Here is a 17,450-nt window from a genome sequence, read left to right on the forward strand (position 1 = left end):
GAGGTGACTAAGAAAAGAATATCACAAAGAAGTGTTTTGGGGTAACAGAAGAGTTCTGTGTTCTGGTTATGGCCGTCGTTTTATGAATCTATACGTGTTTTAAAATTCATAGAACCACACACTAAAAGATAAAAAGTCAATTTATGGTATGACATCTAACTGTATGATAATTTAAAAAAAAAAACAAAAAAATTCCACCCCTAACCAAAGAAAAAGGTGTTTGCACTTTAACACTAAGATTTTGGATTATTGGGCTTTACGTGAATTGGTCGTGTTCTCTGGATAATCAGGAACACAGTAATCACTGGTTGGGTTCATTTCTGATGATTCTACCTCCAGATTGACACACTTCTTTCAGTGTTGGAATACACATGGGTTATTTTTGAGTTCTCCTGACCTGGGAGTGAGGTTTTAAAGTAAATTACCAAATCTCTTATGCAATATACTCTGTATTGCTTTTATAATTCACTAAACAACCTCAGGCAAATATGGGTCACAAGCAGGTAGTCTTGTGCTGTGCTAGGCTGTGCTGCACATTAGTTATGTGATTTTAGGCTGAACTCTCTCTCACTTAAGGTTTTCTTATCTTTCAAATGATAATGTGGAATTTAAAGGAAGCAACATGTGAAAAAACATCACAAAGTTCCTGGCCAAGAATGAGTGATCAATATCACAAGCTTTCCCCTCTTATTTCTCTACCTGCATTGTTCATTCTTTTCATTCCCTTTCCCTATATTTCTTCCTCCTCTTCCCTATTTTCTCTCTTTCTTCAATACTTTTATTGGGTTCATGGCAAATTTTTATATTGTATATTGGTATACTTGCATTTACCATGTAAATAAATTATATTAAAAAATTTTTTTTGACTTCTTACAGGTAAAAGAGAGACATTTAAATGGAATGGGAAAACCAAACCATTCTGGTGGAATTTTTTCTGAAGGGACTTTCTGGACACCCAAGGCTTGAGTTACTCTTTTTTGTGCTAATATTCTTAATGTATGTGGTCATCCTTCTAGGCAATGGTACTCTCATTTTAATCAGCATCTTGGATCCTCACCTTCACACCCCTATGTACTTCTTTCTGGGGAACCTCTCCTTCTTGGACATCTGCTACACCACCACCTCTATTCCCTCCACCTTGGTGAACTTGCTTTCAGAAAGAAAGACCATTTCCCTTTCTGGCTGTGCAGTGCAGATGTTCCTTGGCTTGGCCATGGGGACAACAGAGTGTGTCCTCCTGGGCATGATGGCCTTTGACCGGTATGTGGCTATCTGCAACCCTCTGAGATATGCCATCATCATGAGCAAGGATGCCTATGTACCCATGGCTGTTGGGTCCTGGTTTGCAGGGATTGTCAACTCTGCAGTACAAACTACATTTGTAGTACAATTGCCTTTCTGCAGGAATAATGTCATCAATCATTTCTCCTGTGAAATTCTAGCTGTCATGAAGATGGCCTGTGCTGACATCTCAGGCAATGAGTTCATCATGCTCGTGGCCACAATATTGTTCACATTGATGCCACTGCTCTTGATTATTATCTCTTACTCATTAATCATTTCCAGCATCCTCAAGATTCACTCCTCTAAGGGGAGAAGCAAAGCTTTCTCTACCTGCTCAGCCCATCTGACTGTGGTCATTATATTCTATGGGACCATCCTCTCCATGTACATGAAGCCCAAGTCTAAGGAGACATTTAATTCAGACGACTTGGATGCTACCAACAAAATTATATCCATGTTCTATGGGGTGATGACTCCCATGTTGAATCCTTTAATCTACAGTCTTAGAAACAAGGATGTGAAGGAGGCAGTGAAACACCTACTGAACAGAAGGTTCTTTAGCAAGTGAGTGCAAAATATACTGGAATATGAACACACTCAATATTGTTGAAACTTCAGAATTATGTTAGAATTTTGGATACTTTTACTGTTTTTCTGCATTTTCCTATGTCATGTTAAAATGAGATAGAGAATTTCAAAATTATTGCATGTCCACTCTAGAGAATTTGCAACATACAGGACAGTAGAATAAAGAAGAAAGAGGGGTTACCTGTTACTCTAATAGTGGGAAATGGCCACTTTTCAACATTTTGAACAGTATCTTTCATATTATATATATATTTTTTCTACATTGGAATTGGGTGCGATGTGCCTTTTTATGTTCACTTTTTTACATAACGTTATTTCATAGGCAACATTTAATTGAATCTTTCAAAATAAATAAAGCCATCTGTTGTAGAAAAAGCAAAACAGAAAATGCCCAACATACTGCACTCACATTTTCCAGTGGCAAGCCTTGTGTTATAGTTTCACATTAATCTTCAGATCCTGTTGAGTCATAAAATACTATTTTCTTGTTCTGTATTTAATTTTTTTTTTTTTTTTTTTTTTTTGTGAAGCTGAGTATTTGGGACTATCAAGGCGGAGTAGATAAATAGAGTTTAAAAGTAAGGCCTACTGCAATCACTCAGGATATCCTGCTTTATGGTCTTTCTTTGCTTTAACTTATAAGTTGGCTTTAGCATAAAGAACATTTTGCAAAATTAAAAATGGGTTTGAGAATCAGTCTACTGGTCCAGATAATAATGTGGACTAGTTCTGGGTTGAATGGAGTGTCCTATCGATGCCCATTTAGAAGATGCCAGATTTCTTTGCTATCCCAAGGAAATTCCAACATTTTTCCAAGTCTTAGAAGAATGTCCAAGTTTTGAATTTTTAGTACGAATACTATTCATGTCTTGTCTCTGTTACTAACCAGGTTCATTTGAGGAAGAAGAGGATTTGGGAATGTCAGACACTATCTTGCTTTTCCTTGTTTTTTATGTCAATTTTTTACTCTATGTGAAGAACATTTTAAATTTACAGCCCAAGATGAATGACAGAGTGTGCTCAGGAGTGAACCATATTCTAAGAAATCAGTTTGGCTGAATCAATTTTTATTAATGGACCAGCGAATGTAGATTATATCGGGCATGAACATGTTTTACACAGACAAATAAGAATTACCTGCTTGTAGAATCTTTTGGGTTTAGTCACTCATTTAATCTTCCCAAGTTCACTTGTTAATTTCAGTGGAAGGAATATTAAACAGTCACAAACTATATTTAAATATATCCATCATAGTTGTTTACAGATTAAATCCGATGGCAAGAGTTGAGATCGTTGATAATTAAATTTACATCCTGACAAAATAGGCTATGAGAATCTATTAGTTCCCATACACCAGTTCATTGGACTTTTTGCACCCACTAAGAATTCCCGGTAGGAAGAAAACCCTGGCAGTCAGGCAGTTTATGTTTGACCCCCAGGCAGGTTGTCTTGAATGCTCAAGTTCTAATGTTGTTTTCCTTCACAGCTTAAATCCGGCCACCCTCATTAATTCTCTGGGATGACTGAGGTAGCTCCATAGTCTTATATCAGATTTATACCTTTTTTTTTTTTTATTATACTTTAAATTCTATGGTACATGTGCTCAACGTGCAGGTTTGTCACATAGGTATACATGTGCCGTGTTGATTTGCTGTTCCCATCGACTCATCATTTACATTAGGTATTTCTCCTAATGCTATCCCTCTCCCAACACCCCACCCCCTGACAGGCCCTGGTGTGTGATGTTCCCCGCCCTGTGTCCAGGTGTCCTCATTGTTCAATTCCTACCTATGAGTGAGAACATGCAGTGTTTGGTTTTCTGTCCTTGTGACAGTTTGCTGAGAATGATAGTTTCCAGCTTCATCCATGTCCCTGCAAAGGACATGAACTCACCCTTTTTTATGGCTGCATAGTATTCCATGGTGTATATGGGCCACATTTTCTTACAGCATTATATACTGCTTGAGGATATCTTTTCTTTTCTTGCCTTCTTTTACTTTCTCTTTCTGTCCCTGCCTTCCTTCCTTTATCCTTTTCCTATTCCTCCATCCTTCTCTTCCTTCTGTCCTTCCATTCTTTTATTTACAGTATGTATCACCATTAGAATAAATGAAAATATATCAATGTCAAAGAGTAACCAATAAACTCATCGTTACATGAAAATATAAATTGAAAATGCATTTAATATCTCTAACTTGCCAAACATCACAGCTTAGCCTGGCCTACCTTAAATATGCTCAGAAGACTTACATTAGCCTATGGGTGGGCAGAATCATGTAACACAAAGCCTATTTTATATTAAAGTGTTGAATATCCTAAGTAATTTATTGAATACTGTGCTGAAAGTGCAAAATAGAATGGTTGTATGGGTTCTTGAAGTAGTTTTTACTGAATGCATATTATTTCACACCATCTATAAATATATGTTTATTCAGAGTCAGCTTTTACTGTAAACTAAATCCATAAGGTGAATGGACAATTTGTGTACAGAAAACATCAATTATACTTCCAAAATGATGAGAGAGATAGAGATCGAGATAGATAGAGAGAGAGAGAGAGAGAGAGACTGAGAGAGAGAAAGAGAGAGAGAGGAGCTCCCTTCTGATTCTGTGTATGAAATAGAGTAATAGGCCTCCCATAATTAGGTCTTCAGGGCTTTATTTCTGAAGTTACATAAGTTTTATACACCTTTCATCTTGCAGGCCATTTAAAGTTATGCACAGAGGTTTAGAAGAGTCCTTAAGAGCAGAATATTTAAATCGTTTCTTAAATCCTGAGGCAGATCTTTAGGAATTTGTGGGTCTCCACAATGGGATGGTATTTCAGCATGCACTTCAGAGGCAAATTCAATTTGCCCTAGTCCTAAAATTTATTGCCAAATACGAATTTTCTTTCTATTTTTAAACTAGAGGAATCCGATGATACTTTTTCTGAACTAGAGGAATTTCATGACACTTTATCCTAGTAATCATGTCCATAACACCATGTTTCTGTAAACATCAACTAGTCAATCAATTTCTACGACAAAATGATTACTCACTCTTCTTGCCTCTTTGGAGATTCAGCTACTAATGAGTGGCTATGAAGACTGGCTGCAAGTAGAAAAGTAAGACAAAATTGTTGCTGTTGCAACTTATAAAGAGAGACAACCTCTGGTTTGGAGGTAAGTTATTGCAAAAACAAGAACAGTGTTTCAACTGTAAGCCAGACTTGGACTGATCGGTAAAATCAGTTTGAAAATGATATTTTTTTCCCGTCATTTGAGAGTGACTTTGAATATTGGAAATGGAATTTAAGTGTCTATTCGCTGGAATGTAGTAGGAACAAAATAAAAGCCGTGAGACCAAAAGAGGGGTTCTGCATGCAAAGGCAATTGAACAAAAACTGAGTTTGCCCAGCCCTTATGAATTACTTTTTGTCATTGTGCAGTTTTTTATGACATTACAAAGTACTTGGACACTGTGTCATCTACTTTAGCTAATTAAAGCTCATTACACAGTAAATAGCAGATCGTGTGTTCTTTAGTACAGAATTCATATTAAACAAATCCTTGACTGTGGTTCCCTAGTGGTAACTCAGGTCCATTTGGTTCAGTTACCCATGAACAAGTTGGACTGTGTGCTACATACTGTGCCAGAGACCCTTTATACAACAATATCATGTGAGGAGAACATTATGACAAATTTGGAAAATTTAAAAAAAGCTAAATAATCTCTTGGGATCTGAAACCTATAATTTGCCAAAGGAATGCACAGTCAGAAAGAGACCATCTTAGGGAATATCCGTATGTGCTTGCATTAGCTTTGGTGACTATTTTGAATATTTGCTTTTCTGTCATTAGGTCATAGTAACTTTCCTTTTCCTCTTTTATGTTAATAGGCTTGCTCAAGATGTTAAAATAGTTTCAGTCAAGAAAAACTCAGCCATGTTAAGTTTTCAAACTGGGAACACACTGGCACCTTATTAAAATCCTATCTTTTATACCTAATGTAAATGATGAGTTAATGGGTGCAGCACACCAACATGGCACATGTACACATATGTAACAAACCTGCATGTTGTGCACATGTACCCTAGAACTTAAAGTATAATAATAATAATAATAAAAAAGACTTCAAAAAAAAAAAGACAAGGTTTTATATCCAATAAAACTGTCAAGTATAAGAGGACACAATAAACTTATCAACATGAAAAAAACCCCTATCTTTTTTATGAAATAGATTGACTTCGATAAAAGGCGGATCTTTTGGATGATTTTTCTTTTCTGCCACCTAATTCACTCGCATCCAAAGGGTTGGAGTGACCATGATAAAATGTATCAGAATTTTTTAAAAATGAAAATAATACCATTCATTAGAACATTGTGTGCAATCTGGCTAAGTAAGCTACATATCCCTGACCTCATGGAAGGATGATAATGACTAGTTCAGGGATGTAAAAAAACTCTTAACAGAATGAAAAGTCATAAAAGACAAGCATGAAGGAAACCACTAACAATAGGAACCATTCCTGTGCTAAGTGAGTTACACACATCATTTCATTTAATCTTACGCACAAGTACGTGGTATAGATGTTGTCCATATCTTCATTCTACTGATGACGATGGCGATCAGAGACATGTCCAGGTCACCTAGTTAACAAGGGACAGAGATGGCATTTGAACCAAGCCCTCTCTAAAGTCTGTGACCTTGACAATATTATGAAATATGCTTGATAGTGTATCTTGTAGCACAGAGGTAGCTCATGAAACAATGATATTTGCAGAGAGCAGATTTTTGCAGGTGTGCATATAATCTCTATTATTCAAAGAACTCCACATTGCAATATGCTCTTTGGGGTCTCAAGTAGTTAATATCTTAATCAAGACAATCTGAAAAGTTCTAGAAAATGTAAATTTTATTATAAGCTACCGAATGATAGGAGGAATTAGAATAGGGAAATCAGGTTGGGTTTGAAGTGATCCCGAGGAGAGTAATTATGTCTTGAAATTGAGAAAATGGACCTGAGATTCAGAGCAAAGTACCTCATAACGTTAGGTGGAAGAAGTATTCTGAAGATAAAAGGCTCCTTGAACCTGAAAACGGAAAAGAATAATAGCCAAAATGTACTGAGCCGTAATATTATTCTAGGAACTTTCTTAGATCATAAAAACATTAAAACGTTTAGTGGAAAAAAAGTGACATGGAATTGGATGTTAGACCCTAAGCCAGGTCAAAGAATAGCCTAGAGCTGGTTGGTAGGAAATGAGACAGACATAGTACTGCAAGTCCTATTGATATTAAATAAATTATCTTAAGTATTGGGAATGTGACTATAAAGTACCTGTTCATCCTCAGCAGTTACCATTTAGTGTGTGATATTGAACAAGTTAGAACAATTTTCAAACATATGTAGTTATGTCCTACGGCAATGGACGGCATTAATGTAGTGTGCTATTGGAAAGATGAAAGGAGAAAGGCTAGGAATCCACAAAGAAGAACTCTTTAGCTTAAATATTATTTTATTAATAGGAAATATATTCACAAGGTTCAAAATTTTTAAAATATACTAAAGGATACTGTTAACACTCCCACCCAATTAATAAGCTATATATTCCCTTTTGTGGGGCTAACAAGCTATTGTTTATTTTTCTAGAGATAGATCTTTGCTCTATGTGTGAGCAAAAGTATGTGCATGTATATATACACATATACATATACATATATAATCTTTTTTACACAAATGATAGTGTGCCATGTACACTGTTTGATGATTACTTTTCCATTTAATGTTTCTTGAAGATCTTTCCCCATCAGTGCACAAAACATCCTTACTGTTTTTGACAGCAGTATAGTGTTGCATTGTTTCTATGTTTTCTTCTTGTGGAAATTTAAATTGTTTGCTACATCTGCTGTTACAAATAATACTTTAATGAATCCACTTGTACTAAAATCACTTTAACATGTGCCAGTATATCTGTATGATAATTACTCAGAAGTAAGTCTGTGGTCAAATGTTATATGTATGTATTAGTTATTTTGATAAATATTGCCACAGAGTGGGAGGTATTAGGGAATTTCTGCTTGAAAGTTCCCTGGGATTTTGGTCACTGGTTTCTTAAATATTCTCTTCAGCTAATAACAAAGTATCAAATAGGATAAAGATATGTCAATTAATGATAACAGGCACAATTTGTGTGTATACTGTATATATAATAATTCATATATTTATGTTATATATAACATATTTTCTATATATAAAATAGATAACTATGTGTTGCATTTTGTATATAACTATCTTTATTATTTCCTTAAGCTACATCCCAGACACAGAATGTGTAGGTCAAAATTCACAGACTTTTGCCTGCGAGATAAAAGGAAGACATTTGATAATCTATAGGGATTGATCTGAGTATATATTACTCACATTCTCATCTGAGGAAAATTTCTGCAAATATACTATAATCAAACACAAAACAATAAATACAATCCTCAAGGATCAATGATGATCAATGAATAGATGTATAGACAGGTAGACACATTGACTATCCAAGCTTGTATAATCTAAAGGCTGCAAAAGAACTTTCAGAAAGGCAGATTGTAAGGACTTTGTAAGTATTCTACCAGTAAAACCTAGGAATTAGGAGATTAGGATAAAAGTGGGGCAGTAAAAGTATTCTGAGTTTTGGCTTCATTTCCATTTCAGGGATAATTAAGGTGATTAGAGCACACCCTACTGGAGAAAACAGTTTATGGCCTTAGAAGTTAAATTATGAGACGAGAGAAAAAGAAGGCAATCACTCACTGAATGAAAAAAATGAGCAGTGTTCAAGTTAATGAAACCAAATAGTGAATGACAACTTCATCAATTAGCAAAAATAAAAAAGTGGGAACAAGAGAATGTAATAATTCAAATAATAAAAATAAAGCATGATGGAAAGAATAAGATGTAGTACATTAATAATTAAGTTAAATAGAATAGTCTGAATATTCTCATAAATGACTCCGAAATTTAAAAAGTAGTTAAAATGTACTCAGATATTTGTTATTTAAAAGTAGTATACTTTAAATAAAGTATAAAAGAGAAGTTAAAAATAAGAAGTTGTACAAAGAGATAGCAGACAAAAGCAAACTACAAGAAAGCGGGAGTGTAATATCAATATCATAAAAGTAGAATTAAACTTTAAAGTGTCAAATAGAATAAAGATACATCATTAACAATAAGTTATAATTTATGAAGACGATATATTAAGCATAAATCTATCTACACTAAACAACATAGAAACTAAACCTATATAACAAAAGGATCCTAGGTATACAAGAATTTGATAACAATATTTACATAGAATTCATTAAATCTAGGTGGCAGAAAATAGGTTATTTCAAAGATTTTAACAATATATTTAATAAATTTTACATGTATACATGTTTTGTCCATGTATTTAAAACTATGTATCTTCCCAAAGAGAAATCACATTTTTTGGTTAACATTTACAACATACATCATGTAATTGGCTGCACAAAAGTTCATAACTAGAGAATTATAGGTCAGGTTTTCTATTAAAATAAAATGGGCTCGGGCGTGGTAGCTCATGCCTCTGACCCCAGCACTTTGAGAGGCTGAGGTGGGCGGATCACTTGAGTTCAGGAGTGCAAGACCAGCAAGGGCCACATGGAGAAACCCTGTCTCTACCAAAAACACAAAAATTAGCCAGGCATGGTGGTGCATGCCTATAGTCCCAGCTACTCAGAAGGCTGAGACAGGAGAATCACTTGAACCAGGGAGGTAGAGGCTGCAGTGAGTCAAGATGGCGCCACTGCACCCTAGACTGAATGACAGAGTACGACTTTGTCTCAGAAAAAAATAAAAATAAAAATAAATAAATAAATAAAATAAAATAAAAAGGGAAATAATAAAGATAGAATGAAAATACCTAATCACCAAATAATGAAGAAAGATGCTTGGATTTAAGAGGAACTAAACAGAAAAATGAAAATAATTATCTAGAAACCAGTAAAAAAATTCTCATAAAATACTAAGTCTATAATAAAACAAAAAGTGCTCTAAGTGCCTTCATTAGAGCAAGAAATAGAGGAGTAAGGAGGAAGAAATAAGAATTTTTCTTATTTCAAGAAATTAGAAAAATAGTATTAGAATATAGAAATTAGAAATTAGAAATCAGAAAATTAGAAAACTAGATCCAAATAAACAAGAAACCTATGAAGACAGAAACTTAATGAAATGCAAAAAGTCAACAGGATAAAGCTATTCTAAAGCTGGTTTTTTTTTTGTTTTGTTTTGTTTTTTTTTTTTAAAGACCTGTAATATAGGAAAACCCCTTGGGAGTCGAATAAAGAAAAAAAGAAAGTCAAACAGGCATCATAATGAAAGTGAGAACTTTTCATGTAAGGGAGGACACAAGAATTATAAAGATCAAATGCAACTCTGTGACAAAGCATTTGTTACAGAAATGAGTACTTTTCTAGCAAAATATAAAGTATCAGAATCAACTACTATCAATTACCATATTGAAATCTTCTTTCTGAACAATCACAGTTTTTATCTTATATTTCTTTTGAAATATTAGTACTGTTAATTAGATTACAAGGTATTCTAGTCCGTGAGCCAAATTCTCTTTGCAAAATAAGTATTTGAGTTCGAATTCTGAAGCCATACTGCTTGGGTTTAAGTCCTGGCTCTTTCATTTATTTGTCTGTATGAAATTGACCTTAAGAAAATTACTTAACTTTTCTGTGCCTTATTTTCCGCTGTACACAACAGGCTTGGTGATACTAATAGTAACAGTAATTATCTCATAGGCTTGCTATTCAGACTCCATTATGTAATGAACAAAGAAAACAGTTAATAGAGGATTGGTGCAGAGTAAGAAATGTAGCAATTATTTTGCCTTTGATTTTGTCCGTTCATCCAACAAATGTTTTTGAACATTTGCGTTGGTGTCTGTTCTATTCTACCTACAGATGCTGTGGAAGTAAGCAAGAATAAGTACCAGCCCTAATGAAGTGTACATTTTACTGGGAAAGAGAGACAATATACGTGACATAGTATAATTTCAAGGAGTGATAAGACCATTGATCTATTGTGTGGTGATTTATAGCCAATAAAAATAGTTTAGCATTCAGTTATACATAATACAATGCTCATTTCTATTATAACCTTCAGCTTACATATGTGATGACAGATATGACAAAAAGTTCAGGCTTCAACAAGAAGGTTTAGGTTTGAATCTCAGCTCTGCTATATGCTATTTACCTTTGATCAAGTTTACTTAACATACCCACTTTGATTTATTCTTCTGTAAAATATAGATACTAATACCCCTCTCCTAGAACTGTGATGAGATTAAATGAATTAAATGGCTGTAGCATGAAACACGTTAGTTTTATCTTTCCTTCCCTCTCTCCATTCACTCATTCGTTCATTCCCTTCCCTCTTTCTATTCATAATTCCTTCTTTTCTGTTACTTTTCTTTATGCTCTCTCTTCTTTCTTTGGTCTTTTCCTTTTTTATTTTTCTTTTTCCTTGGGAATTATGGTACATGTTCATTGATACATGCTTGAAAGCAATCAGAGTAAGATAAATATTTGTCTTAACATGCTCTGTCTTACAGGTTAAAGAGAGAGTAAAATGGAATGGGAAAACCACACCATTCTGGTGGAATTTTTTCTGAAGGGACTTTCTGGTTACCCAAGGCTTGAGTTACTCTTGTTTGCATTAATCTTCATAATGTGTGTGGTCATCCTTCTGGGAAATGGTACTCTCATTTTAATCAGCATCTTGGATCCTCACCTTCACACCCCTATGTACTTCTTTCTGGGGAACCTCTCCTTCTTGGACATCTGCTACACCACCACCTCTATTCCCTCCACCTTGGTGAGCTTGCGTTCAGAAAGAAAGACCATTTCCCTTTTTGGCTGTGCAGTGCAGATGTTCCTTGGCTTGGCCATGGGGACAACAGAGTGTGTACTTCTGGGCATGACGGCCTTTGACTGCTATGTGGCTGTCTGCAACCCTCTGAGATATCCCATCATCATGAGCAAGGATGCCTATGTGTCCATGGCAGCTGGGTCCTGGATCATAGGAGCCGTCAATTCTGCAGTACAAACAGTGTTTGTGGTACAATTGCCTTTCTGCAGGAATAACATCATCAATCATTTCACCTATGAAATTCTGGTCGTCATGAAATTGGCCTGTGCTGACATCTCAGGCAATGAGTTCATCATGCTTATGGCCACAACATTGTTCATACTGACACCTTTGTTATTAATCATTGTCTCTTACACGTTAATCATTGTGAGCATCTTCAAAATTAGCTCTTCTGAGGAGAGAAGCAAAGCTTTCTCTACCAGCTCAGCCCATCTGACTGTGGTCATAATATTCTATGGGACCATCCTTTTCATGTACCTGAAGCCCAAGTCTAAAAAGACACTTAATTCAGACTACTTGGAAGCTACCGACAAAATTATATCCATATTCTATGGGGTGATGACTCCCATGTTGAATCCTTTAATCTACAGTCTTAGAAACAAGGATGTGAAGGAGGCAGTGAAACACCTACTGAACAGAAGGTTCTTTAGCAAGTGAGTGCAAAATGTACTGGAGTGTGAACACACTTGATATTGTTGAAACTTCAGAACTATGTTAGAATTTTGGATACTTTTACTGTTTTTCTGCATTTTCATACGTTATGTTAAAATAATGAGATACAGCATTTCAAAATTATTGCATGTTCACTCTAGAGAATTTGCAAGATACAGGGCAGTAGGATGAAGAAGAAAGAGGGGTTACCTGTTACTCTAATAGTGGGAAATGGCCACTTTTCAACATTTTGAACAGTATCTTTCCTATTATGGTTTTTCTTAATGGATTGGAATTGGTTGCGATGTGCCTTTTTATGTTCACTTTTTTGCATAAAATTATTTCATAGGCAACATTTAATTGAATCTTTCAAAATAAATAAGGCCATCTGTTGAGAAAAAGCAAAATGGAAAAAACCCCAACATACTGCACTCACATTTTCCAGTGACAAGCCTTGTGTTATAGTTTCACATTAATCTCCAGATCCTGTTAAGTCATTAAATACCATTTTCTTTTTCTGTATTACATCTTTTTCATGTGTGAAGCTGAGTATTTGGGACTATCAAGGGAGCAGATAGAGTTTAAAAGCAGGGCCTATGCAATCACTCAGGATATCCTGCTTTATGATCTTTCTTTGCTTTAACTTATATGTTGGCTTTTGCATAAAGAACATTTTGTAAAATTAAAAATTGGTTTTGAAAATCAGTCTACTGGTCCAGATAATAATGTGGACTAGTTCTGGGTTGAATGGAGTGTCCTATCAATGCCCATTTAGAAGATGCTAGATTTCTTTGCTATCCCGAGGGAATTCCAATATTTTTCCAAGTCTTAGAAGAATGTCCAAGCTCTTGATTTTTAGTATGAATACTATTCAAGTCTTGTCTCTGTTACTAACCAGGTTGATTTGAGGAAGAAGAGGATTTGGGAATGTCAGACATTATATTGCTTTTCCTCGGTTTTTATGTCAACTTTTTACACTATGTGAAGAACATTTTAAATTTACAGCCCAAGATGAATGACAGAGTGTGCTCAGGAGTGAACCACATTCTAGGTAATCAGTTTGGCTGAATCAATTTTTATTAATGGACCAGCGAATTTAGAGTATATTGGGCATAAACATATTTTACACAGACAAATAAGAATTACCTGCTTGTGGAATCTTTTAGGTTTAGTCACTCATTTAATCTTCCCAAGTTCACTTGTTAATTTTAGTGGATGGAATATTAAGCAGTCACAAACTATATTTAAATATATCCATCATAGCTGTTTACAGATTAAATCTGATGGCAAGAGTTGAGATCATTGATAATTAAATTTACATCCTGACAAAATAGGCTATGAGAATCTATTAGTTCCCATACACCAGTTCATTGGACTTTTTGCACCCACTAGGAATTCCAGGTAGGTAGAAAGCCCTGGAAGTCAGGCATTTTATGTTTGACCCACAGGCAGGCTGTCTTGAATGCTCAACTTCTAATGTTGTTTTCCTTCACAGCTTAAATCCAGCCAGTTTCATAAATTCTCTGGGGTGACTGAGGTAGCTCCATAGTCTTATATCAGATTTATAAATTTTTGATAGAAAATTTGTTAAAGCAAGAAGAAATTTTAAAACACACGTTTCTCCTCGCAGGAGAGTATTAGGAGAGTTTTCCTCTCACAGGGTTGTAGAATCAAGGTCTGAAGAAAATAAAGACATGTTACCTGTCTTGATATATTTATGTGTTCAAATTTGCTGGGCAAAATACACTATCATTGTAACACTGACATAATGCTTTATTTTAATACTTGGGCCTCTGGAGGAGTTTTCATTCAGAAAATTTATTTTAAAAGCTTAAGGAGGATGATTTTGTTGTTAGCAACTTGTTTTCTCTAATTTGGAGACAAAGTAAGATAAACTTATGTGATACACCAAGTATGTATCTGTGCGTGTGTGTGTGTGTGTGTGTGTGTGTGTGTGTGTGTTTAGTTTGCATATGTGTAGTGTGTGCATGTTCCTGGTGAAAATTCTACCAGATAGCAAAATCTACAAAGGTAAGTATTTCTCTGTATTCCTACCCTCTTTACTCCCATTGCACTCAATTTAGAACATGACATTTATAATGTGATTCAATATATATTTATATCCATGAATAGGAAAATTATATGGAAGGAGGTGCAACAGGAGCGAAGGACATGCTTTTATATCCCACTGAAGTCCCAAGACAGGTTCATGATTGGGATTTAAGAGTAGAGACACAGCAAAAATGGCAAAATTTCATTGCTCTTAATCCAACAAATTATTTCATCATTTTTGTACAGTTTTATGCCTGCCCAATTTCCAAATATTCTAAGCTTGAGATTATGTCAACTTTTTAAGGTCCTGGGGACTTCTAAAATGGACACTTAAAAATGTAGCTTGGGAGGCCGAGGCGGGCAGATCACGAGGTCAGGAGATCGAGACCATCCTGGCTAACATGGTGAAACCTCATCTCTACTAAAAATACAAAAAATTAGCCGGCCGTGGTGGTAGGCGCCTGTAGTCCCAGCTACTTGGGAGGCTGAGGCAGGAGAATGGTGTGAACCTGGGAAGCAGAGCTTGCAGTGAGCCGAGATCGCGCCACTGCACTCCAACCTGGGCAACAGAGCGAGACTCCATCTCAAAAAAAAAAAAAAAAAAAAAAAAAAAAGTAGTAATATGTTGGCTATCAGCTAATTCACATACATCATCTCTCTAAAATCCTGTGATCTGGGCTATAGTGTCACTATCTCATAGATGAGGCCACAAAGCTTATGGAAGTTAATACATCTTGCCCAAACCTCAAAGTATGCAAGTTAAAGACAAGCATACACACCTGGCTATTCTTTCTTGAGTTAGTTATTCTTCATACTACAGCATGTTTACTTTTCCAGGTTACTTGTCATGACATCAAACACCAGTATTTCTTGGCAGCATATCTGAAATGATCAAAGAAACTATTACCTGCTTCTCAACTTTCATAGCAAGTATATTACATTTCTGGAAAATAACTTACAAAAGAAAATTAATTTAATTATTTATGAAAGAACCTTGACACCATCACATGCTGTGTCCAAAAATGATGCTTAATCACAATTGATAGGAATTAAATCTTAAATTAGGGGAAGATCTGACATTAATTGAGATATGAGAAGGGAAGGAATTTAATATTAGCACTAATATTTCAGAAAAGACTATAAAAATAGCTTGTTTTGTTTTAGTAAAAATAACATGCACTTTACAAAAATGGGGGCTCCTAATTTATGGTGTGTAAGTAATATTTTATCTTTGAAATTATGAAATGTTTTTTATGCTGTTTTTGGATGACAACTACCTTTATTTTATTTCTAGATCTGAAATTCCAAAGGATATATGTGCTTATTGTAAAATAGTCAAATACTACAAAATGTGCAAACTATAGAATTATAGTCATGTTTTCATATTACAATAAAATGGGGCTGGGGGCGGTGGCTCATGCCTGTAACCCCAGCACTTTGGGAGGCTGAGGTGGGTGGATCACTTGAGGTCAGATGTTCAAGACCAGCCTGGCCAACATTGTGAAACCCTGTCTCTACCAAAAATACAAAAATTAGCCAGGCGTGGTGGTGCATGCCTGTAGTCTCAGCTAGTCAGAAGGCTGAGACAGGAGAATCACTTAAACTAGGGAGGTGGAGGCTGCAGTGAGCCGAGATCGCACCACTGCACTCCAGCCTGAATGACAGAGGCAGACTCCGTCTCAGAAAAATAAACAAATAAGTAAATACATACATACATACATAAAATAAAATGGGAAATAAATAGTAAAAATAGAATGAAAATGCCTAATCACTAAATAATGAAGAAAGATGCTTGGATTCAAGAGGAACTTAACAGAAAAACAAAAAAATTATCTAGAAACCAGTAAAAAAATTCCCACAAAATACAAAGTCTATAATAAAACAAAAAATGCTCTAAGTGCCTTCATTAGAGAAAGAAATAGAGGAGTAAGAAGAAGGAAATAAGAATTTTCTTCTTATTTCAATAAATTAGAAAAATAGAATTAGAAATAGAAATTAGGAATCAGAAAATTAGAAAAATAGATCTGAACAAACAAGAAATTTATGAAGACAGTAACATTTAACAAGTAAATGAGAAAGGTACGAGTAATTTTATAATCACAATATGGAAATCAATGAGAAAAACCAGGGTTCAACAGATGGGTTCTTGTTGCTGTTTCACATTCATCTCTCAAAGTTCTAAAGTGCCAAAATACACTTCTCTGATTGCAATACCTAATGAAAAGAATTAAATAAATTTCAGTGTTTGGAAATAAGTTTCTATTCTATTCCATTGGTTGATATTTGTATTTTTATCTGAGTACCATGCTCTTTTGATTACAGTATCTTTATAACATATTTTAAAATTGCAGCATATGATGCTGTCAGCTTTGTTTTTGCTCCAGATTGCTTTCCCAGGCAGGGTCTTTTCTAGTTCCATGTACACTTTAGGATTGTTGTTTCAATTTTTATGAAAAATGACATTGGAATTTTGATAGGGATTGCATTGAATCCGTAGATTGCTTTAGGTAATATAGACATTTCACAATATTAATTCTTCCAATCCACGAACATGTAATATCTTTCAGTTTACTTATGTCTTCTTCAATTTTTTAAATCAATGTTTTATAGTTTTCAGCGTACAGTTATTTCACGTCTTTGGTTGTCTTTTCTTTTTTATTTTGGAGAGATTGGCAACCAACTCATCTAAAATGATATGTGATCATTAAATAACAAGTAAAAGAATGAGGGTTCAAAACAAAACAACTCTACATTTTTTACTGGAACATGTTAGCTCTCATATTAGAAAATTATGCTTATTGGCTTGTATTTTATGAGATGAGGGGTATATAATGATGAGTCTATTTTGAGCTTCTACACCTTGGTCTATAACTTATCCTTAACGTCAAAATGTAATGGGATAATATCTATAGCCAAATAGAAAATTTCAAATACTCCCTTGTTCCTCA

The 17,450-nt window shown here is 34.9% G+C and overlaps 2 protein-coding genes across 3 annotated transcripts; both read left to right on the forward strand.

Moving 5' to 3' along the window:
- Nucleotides 1–895: 895 nt before the first annotated feature.
- LOC112608725 (olfactory receptor 13C9) lies at nt 896–1,852 on the forward strand. The gene has a single exon (XM_025360790.1). It carries the CDS (start codon nt 896–898, stop codon nt 1,850–1,852), a length of 957 nt encoding a protein of 318 aa, XP_025216575.1.
- A 9,553-nt stretch (nt 1,853–11,405) lies between these two features.
- On the forward strand, nt 11,406–16,663 carry LOC112608573 (olfactory receptor 13C2-like). 2 transcript variants are annotated; one of them, XM_025360525.1, is made up of 2 exons: nt 11,406–12,440; nt 16,540–16,663. In XM_025360525.1, the coding sequence occupies exons 1-2, from the start codon at nt 11,500–11,502 to the stop codon at nt 16,547–16,549; spliced, it is 951 nt and encodes a 316-aa protein (XP_025216310.1). In that variant the 5' UTR covers nt 11,406–11,499; the 3' UTR covers nt 16,550–16,663. The 2 variants fall into 2 exon arrangements, with proteins under 2 accessions (XP_025216310.1, XP_025216309.1); XM_025360524.1 differs by lacking the exon at nt 16,540–16,663 and having other exon boundaries at nt 11,463–12,478.
- Nucleotides 16,664–17,450: the final 787 nt, after the last annotated feature.

The sequence above is a fragment of the Theropithecus gelada genome, chromosome 15 (assembly GCF_003255815.1).
Source record: "Theropithecus gelada isolate Dixy chromosome 15, Tgel_1.0, whole genome shotgun sequence".
Lineage (NCBI taxonomy): Eukaryota > Metazoa > Chordata > Mammalia > Primates > Cercopithecidae > Theropithecus > Theropithecus gelada.